The 19,127-nt window shown below is 48.5% G+C and overlaps 2 protein-coding genes across 6 annotated transcripts in view; one reads left to right on the top strand and one right to left on the bottom strand.

Moving 5' to 3' along the window:
* LOC138471504 (carboxypeptidase M-like) overlaps positions 1-6,180 on the bottom strand; it is a 308,081-nt gene extending 301,901 nt beyond the window's left edge. For 2 of the 5 annotated variants that reach the window (XM_069609137.1, XM_069609136.1), the window contains exon 1: positions 5,956-6,180. In XM_069609137.1, the coding sequence (XP_069465238.1) occupies positions 5,956-5,967 (12 nt within the window). In that variant the 5' untranslated portion in view covers positions 5,968-6,180. The other 3 variants (XM_069609134.1, XM_069609135.1, XM_069609138.1) reach the window with 3 other exon arrangements.
* Positions 6,181-6,220: 40 nt separating this feature from the next.
* TTC16 (tetratricopeptide repeat domain 16) overlaps positions 6,221-19,127 on the top strand; it is a 547,992-nt gene continuing 535,085 nt past the window's right edge. The window contains exon 1 of the mRNA XM_069609131.1: positions 6,221-6,452. The gene's annotated coding sequence lies outside the window, so the exon portion shown is untranslated. The remainder of the gene's footprint in view (positions 6,453-19,127) is intronic.

Genomic DNA, 19,127 nt, shown 5'->3' with positions numbered 1-19,127 from the left:
AGTAGATAGATTGTGGCATACTACCATCAGAGAGCCCCGTGTACTAGAATGGTACCAGGAGGTGTGGGTAGACTTGGAAGGAGAGGGCGGATGTATATACCTGACCTGTACCCCAGATGAATATGCCAGGAGAGGTGAGAGCTTAAGGGGGGTGTGCAGAGCGTGGATGCCCATAAAAGGCACACCTGCATGGGATGACGCAATCATTGACGAAGAGGAGTGTAGGAGATTGGAAGATTTAAAGAATGCGTTACTTAAGTAAAGAAAGGGGGGAAATGTAAGGGAGGATTGGTCCAAAAGACCCCCCTCGTCTACATCCCTTCCCCAGGTGAGGGCCATGGCTCATCGGGCGTCCCCTCATACCACCAGGGCCCTGGTGGTAGAGGGCTCACCTGCTGAAGACATTGCCCACACGTATTGAATTTAGCTAGGCCTCAGAAATCATTTTGTCTAATAAAGATGGTGTGAGTTCAGCGCACAGTAGCGCGGCCCCCACCCTCGAAGAGTTTCAATTATCCCTGTGGCCGCAACTCCATGGCAGATCCGCTGTGAGCCTGTTCCGACGAACAAGACGGACATGAGCTAGTGTAAGATACCAACACTGTAACATTTCACCTTCCGCAGTGTATCACTGCTCCCAGCATGACCCGGCCAGCGAGGCCTGGGTGAAAAAGAGAACTGTAAAATGATCCTCAGATAAAAGCAAAAGTTCCCAAATATTAATGCCAAGACTACTTACAAAGCATGCATTCTCTCCACAAAACTTCTTCTATTAAGGAAACCTGTAAAATGTATAAACATGATAGAATGCATGTTCAAATGACATTAGCAATGAACAACCCACACCACTGCAGTTGTGTGCAAATAATAAAAAGCGTTCCGGGGGACTATTCATTATGTGTATCATTGAAAAGCGTACACCCCACGGTCCCGCGCCATAACCGAACTAATGCTGCTAGAGTGCAAGGGAAGACGAATGTAACCATACAGAGGGCTCATGTGAAGGACGTGCAAGAATGCACCTGTCATGCGTGTATGTCTAAGCCCCTTATGTGTCACTATCGTCACGTACCGTGGCGAGTCATTTTCTATGTGCTCCACCAACCTCACTACTACCTCACTTACTGCAAATGTATATGCATATAACTAAATGTTGTAGTTGTTAAAACATAGTGTACAAATAATGTGCTCAGACTGGCTATATTTGAAAGACATTTAGCAAAGTCAAAAATGTATGTTTTCAAATGATCCAAATGAGCATTGTATAGTGTTCGAATGTTTTATGATGTTTTCACCAAAATCGGCAACACACGAGAAAGATGCCTTTGTGAGTTTATGCAAGGCCATTCCCCCTCCCTCCCTGCGAAGACTGCCAAACAAGAGAGCAGAGGCCCGCGCCGCGCTGCTCCACCTCCCTCAACTAGGCTGGAGCCGCTTCAAAGATTTGTAGTCCCCTCTGCAGCACCCAAGGCCATGGCCCGCCACCTGCATTATTTACAGCCCAGCAGTAAACCTGCGCCTGAATACACAAATCCAAAGGCGCCCCCTCTTAAACCCCACAACCCACTGGATCACCTTAGACTTATGGCCCCTGTACAATTAGGACACCCAATACTGTGGCAACATACAGCAGCACATTCATAACGACTTCTAACAAGACAGAAAGACATGTACTGCCTGTCCCATGCCCTGAGACTTAGCCCCTCGAACTATGGTACCGGTCAACAGGACACTGGTAACCATGCACTGATGAATCACCCTCAAACTCCTCTCAAGGTGCATTCCTCCTGTGTTGCATTAACCTGTAGAATAACCTATTGAAAGATGTACTAAAAAAGATAATATTGCAATAACTGAATGACTGCGGTGTGCATGGCCTAGGGCAAATAAGTCAGGAAAAGACATTCATCTCTGACACTGGCCACAATGGCACAACAACACCGCCCGGATGAACTCAGCTGACCTGCCAGGCCCAGCCCAACCCACGAGGCTGACCAGTGACGTCCTCCAGCCAAGGCCAACCACATCGCAGCAGCACCTATAGCTAGTCATCGCCACCCAATCCCATTGAACTTGTGCCCCTTATAGTATGTAGGTTCTGATGGTGTGTTTTGTAAATATATACGCCTATCTTTGCTATTGTCAGACAGAGCGCTCTCGGAGTTTGCAGAGTTCTTTGCATGCCCTATTCTGATTGATAAACTCCCATTTACGCTCACCCGCACTCTGTCTTGGCCTTATTCCCATTCTGGGAGAGTCCTTCATTGTCTCTCATTGCGGGGAGGATCGTGCTGGTTGGAGACGGTTGCCTTCAATATTCATGTAGCATAGGCTGTCTAAGCAGGGATATATTGTAAAGCAGCAGTGAATGCCTAAGCAGGGATATTACAGCAGCATGGGTTGTCTAAGCAGGGATATTCACGCAGCATAGGCCTTCTGAGCAAGGATATTCATGTAGCGTAGGCTCAAGTTACATGGGATGTCTAAGCAGGCCTTGTCAAGCAGGCTGACCATACTAGCTTCATACTCCAGGGCCTGGGTCTTGGGTGTTTACGATAGAGCCAGAACAAGAAATGGTTGAAACCATTTGCCATGCATCAGTAATTTTGTTCTGCCTAGGTTTTTCATTGAATTCAAAGTCTTGTAGTTTTCCATTTCCCATTACGAATGCAATGAAAAGAACAGGATGAGCAATGCATGCATGCCAACCTCCCTATTTGGGCGACTCCAGATATTGAAGAGAAAATGGTGTTGGTTTTTATAAATGCTTACTTTCCCCTTCTTCAAATGTCAGCCAACTCAACAGGAACTTTCTGCATATGCCCACTTTCATTCTCAAATCTCCCACCTTGGTGACCAACAATGTTGTCATGAATGGGTCTCCTAGAGCAGAACTAGACAATACCCGACAGGAAAGCACTGCGTGATTGTGTTGCACTGAGTGGGGAGTGGCCAGAGGCCCAAGTGGGCTGGAAAAGTGGTGTTATGAGAGATGCCAGCACAGAGGCAAGGACCCCCCCACCCACCACATCCTCCACCCACCCCAGAGAGGAGAAGAAACCTTGCTGTAAGGAAGGAGTAGAGCACTAGGCCGCTGGCACTCAAGGGGAGCCACAATGCTCTGCAATGCTACCCTGGGTATCAGGGGGCAGGCCCTGAGTGGAGCCAGTGGGGCCACAATTCTCTGCAATGCTACCCTGGGTATCAGGGGCAGGCCCTGAGTGGAGCCAATGGGGCCACAATGCTCTGCAATGCTACCCTGGGTATCAGGGAGCAGGCCCTAGGTGAGGCCAGTGGGGCCACAATGCTCTGCAATGCTGCCCTGGGTATCAGGGAGCAGGCCCTGAGTGGAGCCAGTGGGGCCACAATGCTCTGCAATGCTACCCTGGGTATCAGGGGGCAAGCCCTGAGTGGAGCCAGTGGGGCCACAATGCTCTGCAATGCTGCCCTTGGTATCAGGGAGCAGGCCCTAGGTGAGGCCAGTGGGGCCACAATGCTCTGCAATGCTACCCTGGGTATTAGGGGGCAGGCCCTGAGTGGAGCCAGTGGGGTGTAGGGGAGGATTGGTCCAAAAGACCCCCCTTGCCTACATCCCCTCCCCAGGTGAGGGCCATGACTCATCGGGCGTCCCCTCCTTACCACCAGGGCCCAGGTGGTGGATGGCTCACCTGCTGAAGACATTGCCCAAACGTATTGAATTTAGCTAGGCCCAGAAACCATTTTGTCTAATAAAGATGGTGTGAGCTCGGCGCACTGTAGCGCGGCCCCCACCTTTGGAGAGTTTCAATTATCCCTGTGGCCGCAGCTCCCTGGCAGATCCGCTGTGAGCCTGTTCCCACGAACGAGACGGACATGAGCTAGTGTAAGATACCAACACTGTAACATTTCACCTTCCGCAGTGTATCGCTGCTCCCAGCATGACAGCATGACCCGGCCAGCAGAGCCTGGGTGGAAAGAGAACTGAAAAATGGTCCTTTAATAAAAGCAAAAGTTCCCAAATACTAATGCCAAAACTACTTGCAATACGTGCATTTTCTCCACAAACCCCTTTGATTAGAAAATTTGTAAAACGTACAAATATGGCAGAATACATGTTCACATGGCATAAGCAATGAAGCACCCCCACCACTGCAGTTGTGTGCAAATAATAAAAGCGTCCCGGGGGGGGGGGGCTATTTGTTATGTGCATCATTGAAAAGCTTACACCCCACGGTCCCGCGCCACAACCGAACTAATGCTGCTAGAGTGCAAAGAAAGACAAATGCAACCATACTGAAGGCTCATGCGAAGGACACGCGAGAATACACCCTCCATGTGTGTAAGTCCAAGCCCCTTATGTGCCACTACCGTCATGTACGGTGGCAAGTCATTTCCTATGTGCTCCACCAACCTCACTACTACCTCATTAACTGAAAATGTATATGCATATAACACAATGTTGTAGTTGTTAAAACATAGTGTACAAATAATGTGCTCAGACTGGCTAAATTCGAGAGGCATTAGCAATGTTAAGATGTGAGCTTTGAAATGACTCAATTAGTATTGTATGTTATTTGAATGTTTATGATGCTTTCACCGCAAATCGGCAACACACGAGGAAGATGCCTTTGTGAGTTTATGCAAGGCCATTCCCCCTCCCACCCAGTGGAGCCTGCCAGACGAGAGGGCAGAGGCCCGCGCCGTGCTGCTCCACCTCCCACAACTAGGCTGGAGCCGCTTCAAAGATTTGTAGTCCCCTCTGCAGCACCCAAGGCCACGGCCCGCCGCCTGCATTATTTACAGCCCAGTAGTAAACCTCCGCCTGAATACACAAATCCAAAGGCGCCCTCCCTTAAACCCCACAACCCACCGGATCACCATATGTTTATGGCCCCTGTAAAATTAGGACACCCAATACTATGGCAACATACAGCAGCACATTCAGAACGACTTCTAACAAGACAAAAAGACATGTACCGCCTGTCCCATGCCCTGAGACCTAGCCCCACGACCTATGGTACCCGGTCAACAGGACACTGGTAACCATGTACTGATGAATCGCCATCAGACCCCTCTCAAGGCGCATTCCTCCTGTGTTGCATTAACCTTTAGAATAACCTATTGGAAGATTTACCAGAGAAGATAATATTGCAATGACTGAATGACTGCGGTGTGCATGGCCGAGGGCAAAGAAGTCAGGAAAAGACATTCATCTCTGACACTGGCCACAGTGGCACAACGACACCGCCCAGATGGACCCAGCTGACCTGCCAGGCCCAGCCCAACCCACGAGGCTGACCAGTGACGTCCTCCAGCCAAGGCCAACCACATCGCAGCAGCACCTATAGTTAGTCATCGCCACCCAATCCCATTGAACTTGTGCCCCCTATAGTATGTAGGTTCTGATGACGTGTTTTGTAAATATATACGCCTGTCTTTGCTATTGTCAGACAGAGCGCTCTCGGAGTTTGCAGAGTTCTTTGCATGCCCTATTCTGATTGATAAACTCCCATTTACGCTCACCCACACTTTGCCTTGGCCTTATTCCCATCCTGGGAGAGTCCTTCATTGTCTCTCATTGCGGGAGGATCGTGCTGGTTGGGGACGCTTGCCTTCAGGGGCCACAATGCTCTGCAATGTTGCCCTGGGTATCAGGGAGCAGGCCCTAGGTGAGGCCAGTGGAGCCACAATGCTCTGCAATGCTACCCTGGGTTTCAGGGGGCAGGCCCTGAGTGGAGCCAGTGGGGCCACAATGCTCTGCAATGCTACCCTGGGTATCAGGGGGCAGGCCCTGAGTGGAGCCAGTGGGGCCACAATGCTCTGCAATGCTGCCCTGGGTGGAGCCAGTGGGGCTACAATGCTCAGTAATGCTACCCTGGGTATCAGGGGGCAGGCCCTGGGTGGAGCCAGTGGGGCTGGGGGCCAAACACACCCGAGGGGCGGAGCCAAGCGGGAAGGAGGCGGAGCATGTCTCACCACGGGTCTCATTCTCCGCCCATCAGTAGACGAGGCCGGCTGCTAGCAGCCACGCCCCCTAGAAACCGCATAGCAACCGAACGCGTACTCCGCCCGCGGCTGCCATCTTAGAATGGGCTTCTAGACACTTCTAAAGAAGGAGTATTATCGCGTTTGGCGCCTTGTTTAGAGCGTGTGCACGGGACAAACCGGAAGCACAGCGGGCATCCGTCCGCCAAATCCCGGTAAAATCCCATTGTACTGCATGACCACGTGACAGCAGTGTCAATGCTGCGGTTGACCATGGGCACTGAAGAAAGACGACCAGGGCCGCTGGAAACCCCAAGCGATAGACACCGAGGAAAGACTGACACGGCCATCCTGTGCGATGCCCACCGAAAGATAAACACTGAAGAAAGACGTCAGACTCCAGGAAGAGGCGGAGCCTAGCTCAGCTGAGTGACACCTTGTGCATAGTTACCGCATAGCAACGCCTGATGCCGAGCCGGGAAGCCCAGGTGAGAGCGTGTGCAGTCCTGCCCATATGTTTTCATTATAGTACAGTCACACTTTAACACCAACACCGTATGCCGTTTTTCCTTTTGAATTCTAGGACTTAACGTTTTTTTCTTGCTTGTTTTAACTTAAGGAAAACTACAAGTCCCAGAATTCCAAGAAAAACCAACACTCAGTGGTTTTCCTCCCGAATATCACGTGAGAGTTCTGTAAGGAGAAGGGGATGTGGAGCAGGAGGAGAAATATGGCATGCACAGGGCTGTCAGCGTTTGCTGGGGGCCCCTACTAGTTTCTGCATTTGCACTGTGCCAGCGGCACCGCGAATAGGAGACGCGAAGACTCTCCCTTTGAGTTTATATATGGAGATGTACAAAACCCTCTGAGAGGATCGCTCAAGAGCAAGGCATTCGCCTTGGAAGCAAGGGTTCGATCCCCGGGTCTGCGCTTAGAAACCTCTGGGTATTAAGTGCGTGATAAATAACCAATTATAATAATTATAATCTGGCCTAAGCGAAAATCTTGCTGTTGGTCCATTAAAATTACCATCCAAAACATTAGCATACATCTGGAAACTGCACACACTGAAAATCACAAAGATCATGTCATGGTCGCTGTGACACATTGACTTCTACCCTGCAAGAGTACAAGGATAAGTAGAAGCTAAAAGGCCCTCTCAGCCCTCACGCTTCTACAAACCAACAGCCAACACAATCATAAAGGTAAAGCAGGCACAGTCAAAAGACTTCCCTCCTTTGCCTTTTATGGTAGCGTGGGCCAAGGGAAGGCTATACTCTTAAGTGGGATGTGAATAAATCGGGGCAGGGGGAAGAGGCAAGCAAAAGCAACAATGTTCTTGAAAAATGATATATACTTGTCAGCAAAAAGAGTTCAAAGTCACCTATCCAGTATCTGGAAACCGAAAAAGGACCAAGGGGAAAGGCAGCAGTCAATTGTACCGTCTTTGCAGTTCTTGGTGGTTCGGCAGCGCTGGACTAGACTTTTTGGTGCTGTGCAAAGATCAGGGGAGAGCCAAAGGTAACAACGGAGGTTCCTGCTAGTTCAACTGAGCTAAACAATTCTTAAAACACGCTCCAAGCAGGTCAATGGCAAAAAACACTAGGATCCCATCTTGGCTCTAAGGGTGCTGTAAGTCCCAATCCTGGGGCTCAGGGAAAAGATTAGTCCTTTTCTTGTGTTCCCAAACACAGGCGAGGCTGACACACAATTGCAGGGTTTCTTAAACGCAGCGAGGCCCGGGTACCACTGTGGCTGGCAAAGGGGCGGTTTTGCTCTAGGAGCGGGTCACTTCTTAGGTTGCTGTGTGTCCCACTCCAGGGACTCAGGGACAACATGGGTCCTTGTTCTTGGAGTCCAAAACACGGGGTACGCTGGCACTCAACTGAAGCTGTCCTCCAACACGGTCCTGGGTACCTCTGTGACTGTCAGAGAGGAAGGGCATGTTCCAGGAGCAGATCACTGCTATTGGACCCTGGGAACTGGAGGACTTAAGAAAGGACTGCTATCTCAGCACGGTCCAACAAAATCTTCTCAAGTGTTTATCCAAAGATGCTCCGAGATGATTCCCCGAAGTGGTGTGGGAGACCCCCACTTTTATAGGCAAAAGTCCCCAGGTGACTGGACTAAAGCTAGCCTGCTTTAACGATCCAATCCCTGCTCTTCAAATGTGTGAACTTTCCCCTTCTGATTTCACACCCAAAGTGCTTTGCTATATAGGAAGTGGAGGATATAGGAAAGGGAAAGAGAGGCAGAGAGAATCAAGATGCCATAACTCTCTCAAAACTATACAGATCCTTCTCTGGCTACTCTAACCCCACCCTCTTCCTTCTCAATAGGATCAAAGGCCTTTAGAAATGCAGCCCACTGGTGTGAGGCCTGACTCTCTGTGAATGGGCGTGCCTCTTGAATAGTGTTCCCAGGCCAACGTCCTGTGGAGTGGCTGGTTTATGGGAAAGGGTGTTACCTGCCCTTACAAAAGAACAAAGAGAAGCAATACCCAAGTCTACTGTCCTGTCAAAGGACAGGGGTGGGCCTTGACTGGGACGAATACGTCTAATCCGCCCACACCTGAACTGGGCCCACAGGGCTGACAATAGTGTGAAATCATTTTAATGGGGTTTGGATAACTGTGAGAGATATTGGCCACCACACACTAGCTCAAGTATGGCTTATATTTGCAGTTTAGTGTGCCACCAGGACAGGATCTCCAGAGTTATGCAGTTTTAGGAACGAGGGTGCATATCTTAAATGCAGCCTCTGCACTACAGATACTTGGGTGTCACTGCAGCTGTCAAGAAGGCATTTGTGACCTCTGACCCTGCTCTGTGCCACTGGTAGAGCAGGCACTGCAAATCAGGTTACTGATGCAGCAGCAGGGCACAAGTACACACTATGCTATTGGCATTGAGCTTATGGCAGGGGAACCTTATTACCCGCATCATTTTATTACTTAATACAATTTGAAAATGGCAGGGCTTTCACACCATTGCCAGATGGCCAGGGCTTTCACACCGTTGCCAGATGGCCAAGGCTTTCACACCGTTGCCAGATGTCAGTTCATCACAGTCGCTCAACATACATCATCGTCCACTGGCATCTGATGTTATGAACCATGAGCGTATTTTGTACACCGTATTCAGATTAAATCTGTGCACATTGCTACTAACCTGAGCTGCAGTGTGACATTTCCCTCCCAACACCCCCGGCCAGAAGCCTTCCTTATTTCTCATGTATTTGCAAAGGTACAGTTGGAGAGTAGTGTTTTTCTATATAGGCTAAGCAGACTGCATGCCCCAAAACTTCTTATTTAGAGTCAACTTGATTGTTTTATGTTTCTGAGGCTTATCATTTTGTGTAATAACAGTCCACGTTTTGATGTCACTGTGGCCTAGATTCTCCTGTATCCAGGTAGAATAGTTGGTATGATAACATATTCCTATGTTTAGTGCTACATGTCTGACTCCTCCTGCATCTAAGCGCTGTAAATATAGGTGTTAATACTACCAAATGTAATCGTACTAAATATATCAACTTCATAAGGATTAATGACTGATTCAGCTCTTATAAAATATGGTCTTGCAAAGTGCACGTTGGAACATGTCAGAGTTGATCTTATAACTTGCTGAGCTGCCTGGTTGCAAAACAGTACACAGTTTAATCAACTGTGCAGTCAAACAGAAACATCCATTAGGATTCCTGCCCAATAGCCTCTCCTGTTGCCTCTACTCCCTTTGAAAACTAAATATAATACTACTATTTTCACGTTTATGCTAATAAGAAATGTTACCCCCAGAGCCACAGCATTACCAAATACTTTGGTATGCAGATTGAAGGACAGATTTTGGTAATATACCCCAGGGGGTTAAGTACTCGCTGCTGAGAGCTACGTGTGATCTGCATGTCGCAAGTTTGAATTCTAGCGAGGTCTACTCAACCTTTTATCCTTCTGAGGTCGACAAAAGAGTATCAATTTCGAGTTGCTTGGCAATGCACATGTTTTATGGTTTTATGTAAAGTGCTTTGAGGAAAGTGCTATATGAATAATGGATTATTATAAATGCTTACATACACAACTTCTGTGCCTCTTATTCGAGAGCTCTAAGCACAGTGAGCAATAGATATTTGAATATCAGCCTGGTCCACCCAGCTAAAACATGGTTGTAGACCCTCCTGAGTTGAAGACATTCCATAGAACAGGGTGTTTCACCCATGTTATTTATCAATAGTGGGGCTCCCACCCTCCTTTTTAATTTTGTACAACTTGGGGTTGTCCACAGCTCTTATGCCATTTCTCAGCCATCCCGACATAGATCCCTATGCACAGACTGCTCTTGCTTCAAGGGAACATTTTGGCATGTATCTGGCAACAACACAAACCTAGGATAGCTAAAAAGGTCCTGCTTCGAAGGGGAAACCTGGGCGGGCTGGGGGTCCCAGATGTTTACCGCTGTTACTGAGCCTCGCAGCTCCCACATGTTTTTTCAGAGATTCTCCCATCTGGACACGAACAGAGCAGTCTGTGTCCCGTGTCCCGCTGCAGCAATTGCCATTCACTAAATCGACTCACGGCCTGATTGGGGAATCACTCCTATGATCAACAACACATACACTCAGATGTTGGAATACTACTGCCAAGAGGTAGGGCACTCCAGTGGGCCTCAGTCCCATTTCACCCATTGTTGGTAACCCAGAGTTTTCCCCTGGTATGCAGAAATTACCATTCTGTTCCTGGGTTCAAAGTGGCTTGCGGGAACTCAGACAACCTTTTAAAGAGGGGGCCCCCGCTCACCTTCGAAGAATGCAATCTAACAGTTGCCCTACAGGAAGGGGAAAGATTCCCATATGCTCAGCTGCAACACTGGGTGAGTCACCCTACAACAAAACAAAGGGGTATGAGAGACCTAAATGCACTGAAGCTCACATTTTTATTGGGTCAGTAGAAAAGTAGAATTTCAGGGCTTTATAATTTACTTGACCGATGTGACCCCTTAGAGCGCTTGCCGTACATGGCGAGCTGGGAGCGGGACCTTGGAGTCCAGATAGAAGAGGAGCCAGGGCATAGTATATGGGAACAAAACCATAGGGTGGGTTGGTGCACCGCGGACACGGAATGCCAACTCAAGCTCTGTTACAGGTGGTACTTCTCCCCTGACAGGCTCCACCACTTCGTGCCCTCCTATCCTGACACACGCTGGAGGGGTACCTACTATCACATTTAGTGGCTTCACACCAAGGCTCGTGCATTTTGGAAGGAGGTCCTTTCACACATTAAGGCGAGGCTTGAGGGGACTCTACCCTTATTATTAGCATTTTTTTTAAAGCGCTCACACAGCCTGCGGTCATCGAGGCGCTGTTACAGGAATAGTTCATTTTTTATTTTTATTTTTTAATTTGCGCAATTTTTGTCTTAGTTGTGTATTTATAACGTGCTTAAAAACCCAGAGGTTTCTATGCACAGACCCGGGGATCGAATCTATGTTGCTTCGTGTCGTCTTGCTTCCAAGGTAAACACGTTGCAGCTGAGCTATCCTCCCGGGACAGACCCACTAATCATTCTACTTGGGGATAGTGGTGATAGAATATATCCATTGACCGGCAACACGTCTAATTTAATCACCCATCTCTTTCTTGCTGCCAAGATCTCTCTGCCTAGTACTGGAAGTCTCCAGAGAGCCCGCTTATAGCAAGGTGCTCGCAGTCTACGGCAGTCCCGGCTTTCTCCTGCTCTCCTGCAGTCTGCTTTACGTTGCTGTGGTGGGAGGAGTGACCCACACAGCCTTCATAAACTCACTTGAGCCGCGGAGCGGCTGCGGAGCGGCCGCGGAGCTGCTCGCTGAGGTGCTCGCAGTCTACGGCAGTCCCGGCTTTCTCCTGCTCTCCTGCAGTCTGCTTTCTGTTGCTGTGGTGGGAGGAGTGACCCACACAGCCTTCATAAACTCACCTGAGCCGCTGAGCGGCCGCAGAGCTGCTCGCTGAGGTGCTCGCAGTCTACGGCAGTCCGCGGACGCTCCGCGGTCCATCTGGCCCTGAGATGCAAGCCTGTGAAACAGGCAGTGAGGGGCACTGGCTTCGGAGCCAGCGGACCCGAAGCGAGGACAGCGGCCTGGAGCGGCGGAGCCCTCTGAAACCACTGAACCGCGTTAGAAAACTGCCCCCTTTGCAGGCGTCCTCAGCCGAGCAAATACTTAAATCATTTGAAGGCCAGGTGTTACTGGACTCCATCAAACACAAAGAAGACTATTCAAAAGCCTTATCCGGTTCGGAAGACGTTCATGCAGTCCCAATGCCAGCGGAACTGCTTCCCTACGGGGAGGGGAGTGACCTACCTGCATCGACAGTGCTGGCAGGGGCAATCTCCAACCATGCCCTGCCGGCGGATAACAAGATCTTACCCCTCTGCCCCCGCTCTCCGGAAAATAGTCCATCGGGACTTACCAGCACTCAAGATCGGCTCGAGGAAGATCTCTCAGCTCACCCTGCCACCTGCACTGTCGCCGAGAAGGAAGCTGCTGAAGACGACCTTGTGGACGGGGTGCACTGCTCTGTTCCCCGGGACCTGCGAGCCGCGCCCGACTGGGGTCCTCCTCCTCTCGAGCTGGGCACGGCCACTGGCCGGGAGCTCGTCGTGGAGGCGACGAGCCTCGCTGCCGACAAGCTGCGAACAGTGCAGAGCGAGCGGGAAAACACGGGACGGATCAGCAACGCGGCACAGGCGTCCCCGCTGAACGCGCAGCCCTTACTGCACTCGGACGAATAGAAGCTAGCAGAGGATCAGTCGGCCTCAATGCAAGGCCGTGAGGGTCTTTGGAGCCCGACTCCGTTAGGGAACCTAGAACCGGGCTTTCCTCCTCCAGAAAATCAGGAGGACTTGAAAATAAAGGAGACATCTGAATTGGGGGCTCATCAATCAACCGTCACCCCCCCAAAAGCACTAAGCCTACCCAAGTCACTGGTAATCATCACCTCGTCAGCTAAATTAGCTGACCCCCAGAATAAAGAACTAACCAAAGTGGAAATCCACCAACCACTTAAACATGAGGACTGTTCTAGTCTAGTTAAAAACAGAGTGGCTGGCAAAAGTACTGAAGACTGCTCGTACTCTACAATTGAGTACTCTGAAGATGACCTGGACGTTTCAGGGGATGAAATCAAACTCACAACTATTCCCCAAAGACTCAATTTCTCTGATCCACATTCCACGCCGACAGAAGCAGCACTTTCAAGTCGCCCCAACCCCATTGTTGCAAGCTACATTAAGCGCCAGTCTCAACTACATACAACGGCTTCTTCTAAGCTTCACCACGCAGCAGTCGTGTAAAAAACGACTGACGAAAGAAAAAACACCATCACGGCTTTGTAAGGCGCAAAAAACATCAGCGATGGGATCCATAGCCGACTTCTTCGCGACAAAAAGCAAACCTCAGCATGATGAAAACATAGCTGAGATATCGGATGCTGAACTACTGGAAGGAACCCACCAAGACCTGAATCACGAAAACGACAAGGACTCCCTGCGCAAACTTGCTTTCCTGAAAAGATGGCACCTAAAAGTGGAGAGACCCGGTCTTGTAACCACTTTGAATGTGTCGGAATCCAACTTGACACAAAAGACCACCTCAACTCTCACTGACCAAGCGCAAAACACCCACGACCCTGCCATAAGAAAGTCGGTCGAGGACCTGGTGCCAAGAGGCCCTGCAACTCCTATGAAGAGCAAACGCCAGATGGAACTCCTGGGCAAAGACTTAACAAACTCAACCGACCACGAAGCGAGTAAAAGAGCCCCACTTCCTGGCAGACCCACCCAAGAGAACCCTGCAAGTTAGAGTCTCGCCAACCCAAGACAACCATCTCCGAAAAGACGAGACTCAAACCCAACGCCCGATATTAGAGCTGTATCGGGCTCTCCCTCGTCATCACCAAAGAGAAAAACAGACCTCTTGGCCCTCATGTCGTCCTTGACCATAGCTCTCGCGCCCTTCACCAAGCTATATGAAGCGCTCAACGATTCTGCAAAAGACCAAGTAACTCTACTGGCCCATATCCAAACGCGACTTTCCTTCATTGAAGGATACATCACAGCAAAGGAACTTAACAAACCACCCATGGGAGAAGTTCCATCGCAATCTGGTCACCTCGTCGTTTGCACAAAGTGCTCGAGGCCCACAGAAACCGACGAGCCAGTAATCAAAACCTTTCAATTTACAGGTAACTCGGCCAAAGAAGCCATGACAGTCACCACCAACCAAGTAAAAAGTGTGTCACCTGGTCGGAACGCAGTGATAACAACGGAAGTCCTTCCAGCCAGTTCGACCACACAGAAACCAAAAGAAAAAACAAAATCTTTAAGTACTAAGCCCTCACAGTCACCCCCAATTAACTTGGGAAAAATCAACCAGAAAACTGTGACCAAACCTCAACTGAAGAATGGATGTGCAACCTGGTCCCTTGACCAATCCATCCAAAAAGACAACGTCACACTGAGAGGGCCCCTGAAGGCGAAGACTAGCAGACTTCTTACCAGACTTAAAATCAACGAGGATAGTCTGACTTTCTCATTAAAACAATCCTGCGTACCTTTCGAATTTAAATCCATCCTACTCTTCCTTTTCAACCAAAGCTCTCACGCACTATCACCAAAGAAAAGAAGGACATGGACGATACCATCTGCTCAATCACGGAAAGTGAGCTGATGGAGGCCGCTTTGAACGAGACAGAAACCTGGGAGGATTGGGACGAGGTCGATCGGAAGCCACCTCAAAAAAGGAAGAGAAAAGCAAACAGCCAATCCCCTGCGCCATCTGCGGAATGTCTTGACCACAAACAAAAACATGAAAAAAAGTGCCCTCTCAGGAGCAAACAAGTCCAATCTTCTTGACATTGGAAGAGAAGAAACTAAACCTCTTGGCTAAAAACAAAGACAGAAAATTGTTTCAGTACCCACCGGCTAAGAAAACGGAAAAGCCTCTGGAGCAGGCCAAGTCCAGGTCACACCCTTCTAACAGGACACAACCAGCGAGAGTCGATTCTCAAAAACCAAAACAGGAACGACCAACAGAAACTTCGACTCACTGGCGCTCTAGAGTTCACAGAAGTTGCCACAGGGAGGAGCGCGCAACTTCTAGAAACCGGAGCCCAAAAAGGCACCAAAAATCAGATCAGACAACTAGACCCTCGTTCACACCAAGATACCAATGGACATCAAACTCCAGAGGGCCCCGAAAGTCAAAGCACGCGACCACACCTAGTGACAAAAGCAAAGACCGACAAGCTAAAAGAGATCTCATAAGACGCTCTGCCAGGTCTACTAAAACCTGTACTTTCATTTTGAAAAGCATCTGGAAAGAAGACGCCGATTTCATCCTCTACAGAAAAAACATCCTAAAAATCTTCCATCTGGTTCCAGCACTAAAAACTCTATCCACAGAAGATCTTACAATTGTGGAATTTCAGGACAAAAAGAGAGTTGACAGTGTTTATTTACACATACAGTCCAAAATCATAAAAATCGCCTTAACAAAGGCTAAAAACAAACTGAGAGCTCTAGGATACGATCTCACAGATTACATAAGTAACAAAGGATGCAAACTCAAAGAACACTCATTAGATTGCTCGGAGAGACGCTCTCGAGCCACAAAGAGGAAAGTCCATGGCACCAACGGTTCCACATACTTGAACGATCGGGCCTCGTCATCCTCAAACAGGCGCTATCCAAGATCCACCTCACAGAAACAGAACGAGGGCCACCGTCCAAGCTCCTTTGAATTGGAAAGAGTCCTGTCTGGCCCCCAGAAAAAACTGGAACATCACCATCGAACAAGAAATCCCAACTAAAGGAAAAGAGAAGCCAACAGATGACCAGAAGCAATCTAGCCCCAAGGAAGATCCAAACCGTTGGGCCTGGCTGCCCAAAGCCCTGTAAAACAGAGATCCTAGCAATCAAACATAAGGCAATTTAACAAGGATGCCTCTGGTCAGTCACCAAACACAGAACCGACTACCAACATAACCTTGGGTTCCTAGAACACCCGAGGTTTTACTCACCTGACATACTCTTCTGATGTAAACCTCGGATCATCTGACATCTGGTGTTTTCAAGAAACATGGATCCAAAACAAACCAACGATAGAGGGCTTTGCAACTATTTCTTCCTCAGCCCTGAGAGGAGTCTCAGGCAGACCAAGGGCAGGATTACTGATCGCTCTGCGCATTGGATCCAACTTTCAGTTCCTCAAAGTAACAAAGGAGGAGCCACACATCTTGGCAGCATTGATCCAACGAGGCTACAACCAACGAGACTCAAGTAAACAAATGAAAACGACTTACTTACTAGTAAACCTGTACTGGAACCCCAAAGAATGTGCAACAGAGCACTTTCTATTGAAAATTGAAAATATTCTGAAGGATGCTCTATCAAACGACCAAATTGATAGCACAATCATTTGCGGCGATTTAAACGTCAAGTTTATGAACAACGAACCAGAAAACTCCCAATCAAAACCTAATATCTTGCAATTGCCAGAAAACTCCCTAGAAAGAGGAAAGAAATGGGCGAACCTGATGGACTCCTTTGACCTTCATAACTCCCACTTCTTGGGCAAAGTTCCTTACCCGGTTCTCCCCACTTGGGAGTTAGCAGGAAGGCACGCTACCCTAGACCACGTCTATCTTTCTAGAAACCTCTTGCCACAGGTCACAGGTTTCGAGATCATTAGAACACGCAACAGTGACCATAATCTCCTGAAAATGACGTGGACAGCTCCCAGCCTCGACGTCCATGAAAGTTCGAGCGCCCTGAGAACGACCAACATTGAGACCTACGCCAAGTCCACACGTTTAAGGCTGAAAGGTTCACTCATTACGACACTAATTACAAATTACCCTCAAGAAAAAGCTCTGGACAACGCAAAAGAGGCAGGCAGCCTCACGGACTACTGCCCGCTACTACAACCATACCAGATTCGAAAAACGGGTAACCGAAATAAAGTGAAGACTCACCACCACAATAACTTGACCCTTACAGAAAAAAGGCTGGAGATGAGACGAGCCATAAGAAAGGCCAGACGTTTTCCTTCATCCACTAACAGAGAAACAGCTTGGATCGTCACAAACGCTTACAAAAACTGGCTAAAAGGCTTTAAACTCCAGCTATATCAAGATGACTCCGAGCAAATGCTGCGAGTACTGGCTGGCAAGCAAACAAAGGCTTTTTGGTCATTGATTAACGCAAAAAATTCATCAAGTGAGGACGCTTTATCATCCAGCGTTCCAGAAGAAGCCTGGATCGCTCACTTCTCCGCCCTCTTCGGCCCAACCGACAAGGGGATGGAACCTGGCAAACACCGAAGTACCCATTGGGACATTGATCCTGACCCAGCTTGCATCGAATCCAAAATCAAGAATTTAAAATCATCACAAGCACCCGGCCCTGATGGCCTGTCAAACATGGACTTAAAATCAAATCCGGCAAGCTGGTCTATCTTGATAGCTGAAATCTTTGAATCGTGCACGGCAACTAGATCCATTCCCATGTCGTGGAAGACAGCAAACTTCGTGCCAATTTACAAGTCAGGTGACAGATGCGATCCGAACAACTACCGCTCGATAGCACTCCTTGACTGCATCGCAAAACTTTTTGGATCCTTCCTACTCGACAGCTTCAAAACCTGGGTGTCATCTTCAGAAGGGTGGGACAATTTCCAAGCTGGCTTTAGAAAAAACCTCAGTACCATGGCAAACATATTCACCATCAACATCCTCAAGGCCAGAGTCCAGGAAGGGGCACCCCCCTTTGCCTGGCTTTTATCGACTTGTGCAAAGAATTCGATAAAGTAAACAGAGAGAAGCTATGGACAAAACTTACTAACTGGAACTGTCCCCCCTCTTTACTGGATTCAATTCAAGAACTTTACTCTGAAACATCTATGAGAGTGCGAATTAATGGCACAGGGCTACTCTCCTCTTCAATTGGTACAACCTGTGGAGCAAAGCAGGGATGCCGTCTGGCACCAGCACTTTACAATGCCTACACTGGCGACTACCAACACGCCGAAAGAAATGTAAAAGCTTTCCCCCCTTTTTTAGGGACTGAAAAAGTCAGCAGGCTGCTTTATGCAGACGATATCATCTTAATCGACCAAACGAAGATAGGGCTCCAGCGAAAACTGAACAATTTGATGGAATACCTGCAAACCAACGACCTGGAAAGCAACGCCTTGAAAACTAAAGTGATGTGACTGACAAAAACGGCCAAACGAAAAGCTCCAGAGTCATGGTTCTTCAATAACATCCGCCTCGAACAGGTGGAATCTTTTAGATATCTGGGCACCATGTTTAGCAACAAAATGAATGAGCAACCAATGCTAGACCTCCTGATCAACAAAAACAAAACCTTGACAAACCAACTGATCATTATGGACAAGAAATTTGGTCACTTTTCAGTTAAGGCGGCAACCAACTTTTACAGGATGAAAGCAGTTCCAGCGCTTACTTATGGCGTGGCGGCCATGTTTGGCATTTCAGATTCTATTTGGCTGAAATTGGAGGGTTCCCTTTGGAAAAAAGTGCTGCGACTACCAACCTCTACCCCAATAACTCTGGTAAGACGAGAACTCGGTCTTACCTCACTTGAAGGCACAGTGGGCCTCATTACAACTCAGGCGTTAAGGGTTAACGCCGTTGTTAACCCTTAACGCCTGATTTTAACGGCTGCTTTTAGCAGCCGTTAAAATCCATGGCGCTAACCTGCCATGATGCTAATTACGCCACCGTAATTTACGGTGGCGTAATTAGCGCCTTCCCCACTCCCATTATGCCCTATGGGGCAAAAATGGGAATGGGGAAGGGAAAATGGGAATTGGGGATTTACCGCCCCACTCACCTTGGAATGGGGCGGTAAATCCGCCATCCACCATGGTGTAAACATAGTTTACACCATGGTGGTAATGTTGGCGCAATTAGCGCCTGGGTCGTAATGACCCCCAGTATCCCTTAAAAGCTTGATGTTCTACAAAGAAGTGAGATCATCTGTGTAGAAAATCTACACACTGATCCAAGAAGAAATCGAGAAAGGTTCAAACAAAATAGCTCAAAACTTGGATAGATACAAACCAAACTCTCCTAAAATCAATAGGTAGTTCAGAGAACGAGCTGGTGGACAA

Source organism: Ambystoma mexicanum, chromosome 8 (genome assembly GCF_040938575.1).
Source record: "Ambystoma mexicanum isolate Mex_15411 chromosome 8, UKY_AmexF1_1, whole genome shotgun sequence".
NCBI lineage: Eukaryota > Metazoa > Chordata > Amphibia > Caudata > Ambystomatidae > Ambystoma > Ambystoma mexicanum.
This window is presented reverse-complemented; position numbering and strand designations above follow the sequence as displayed.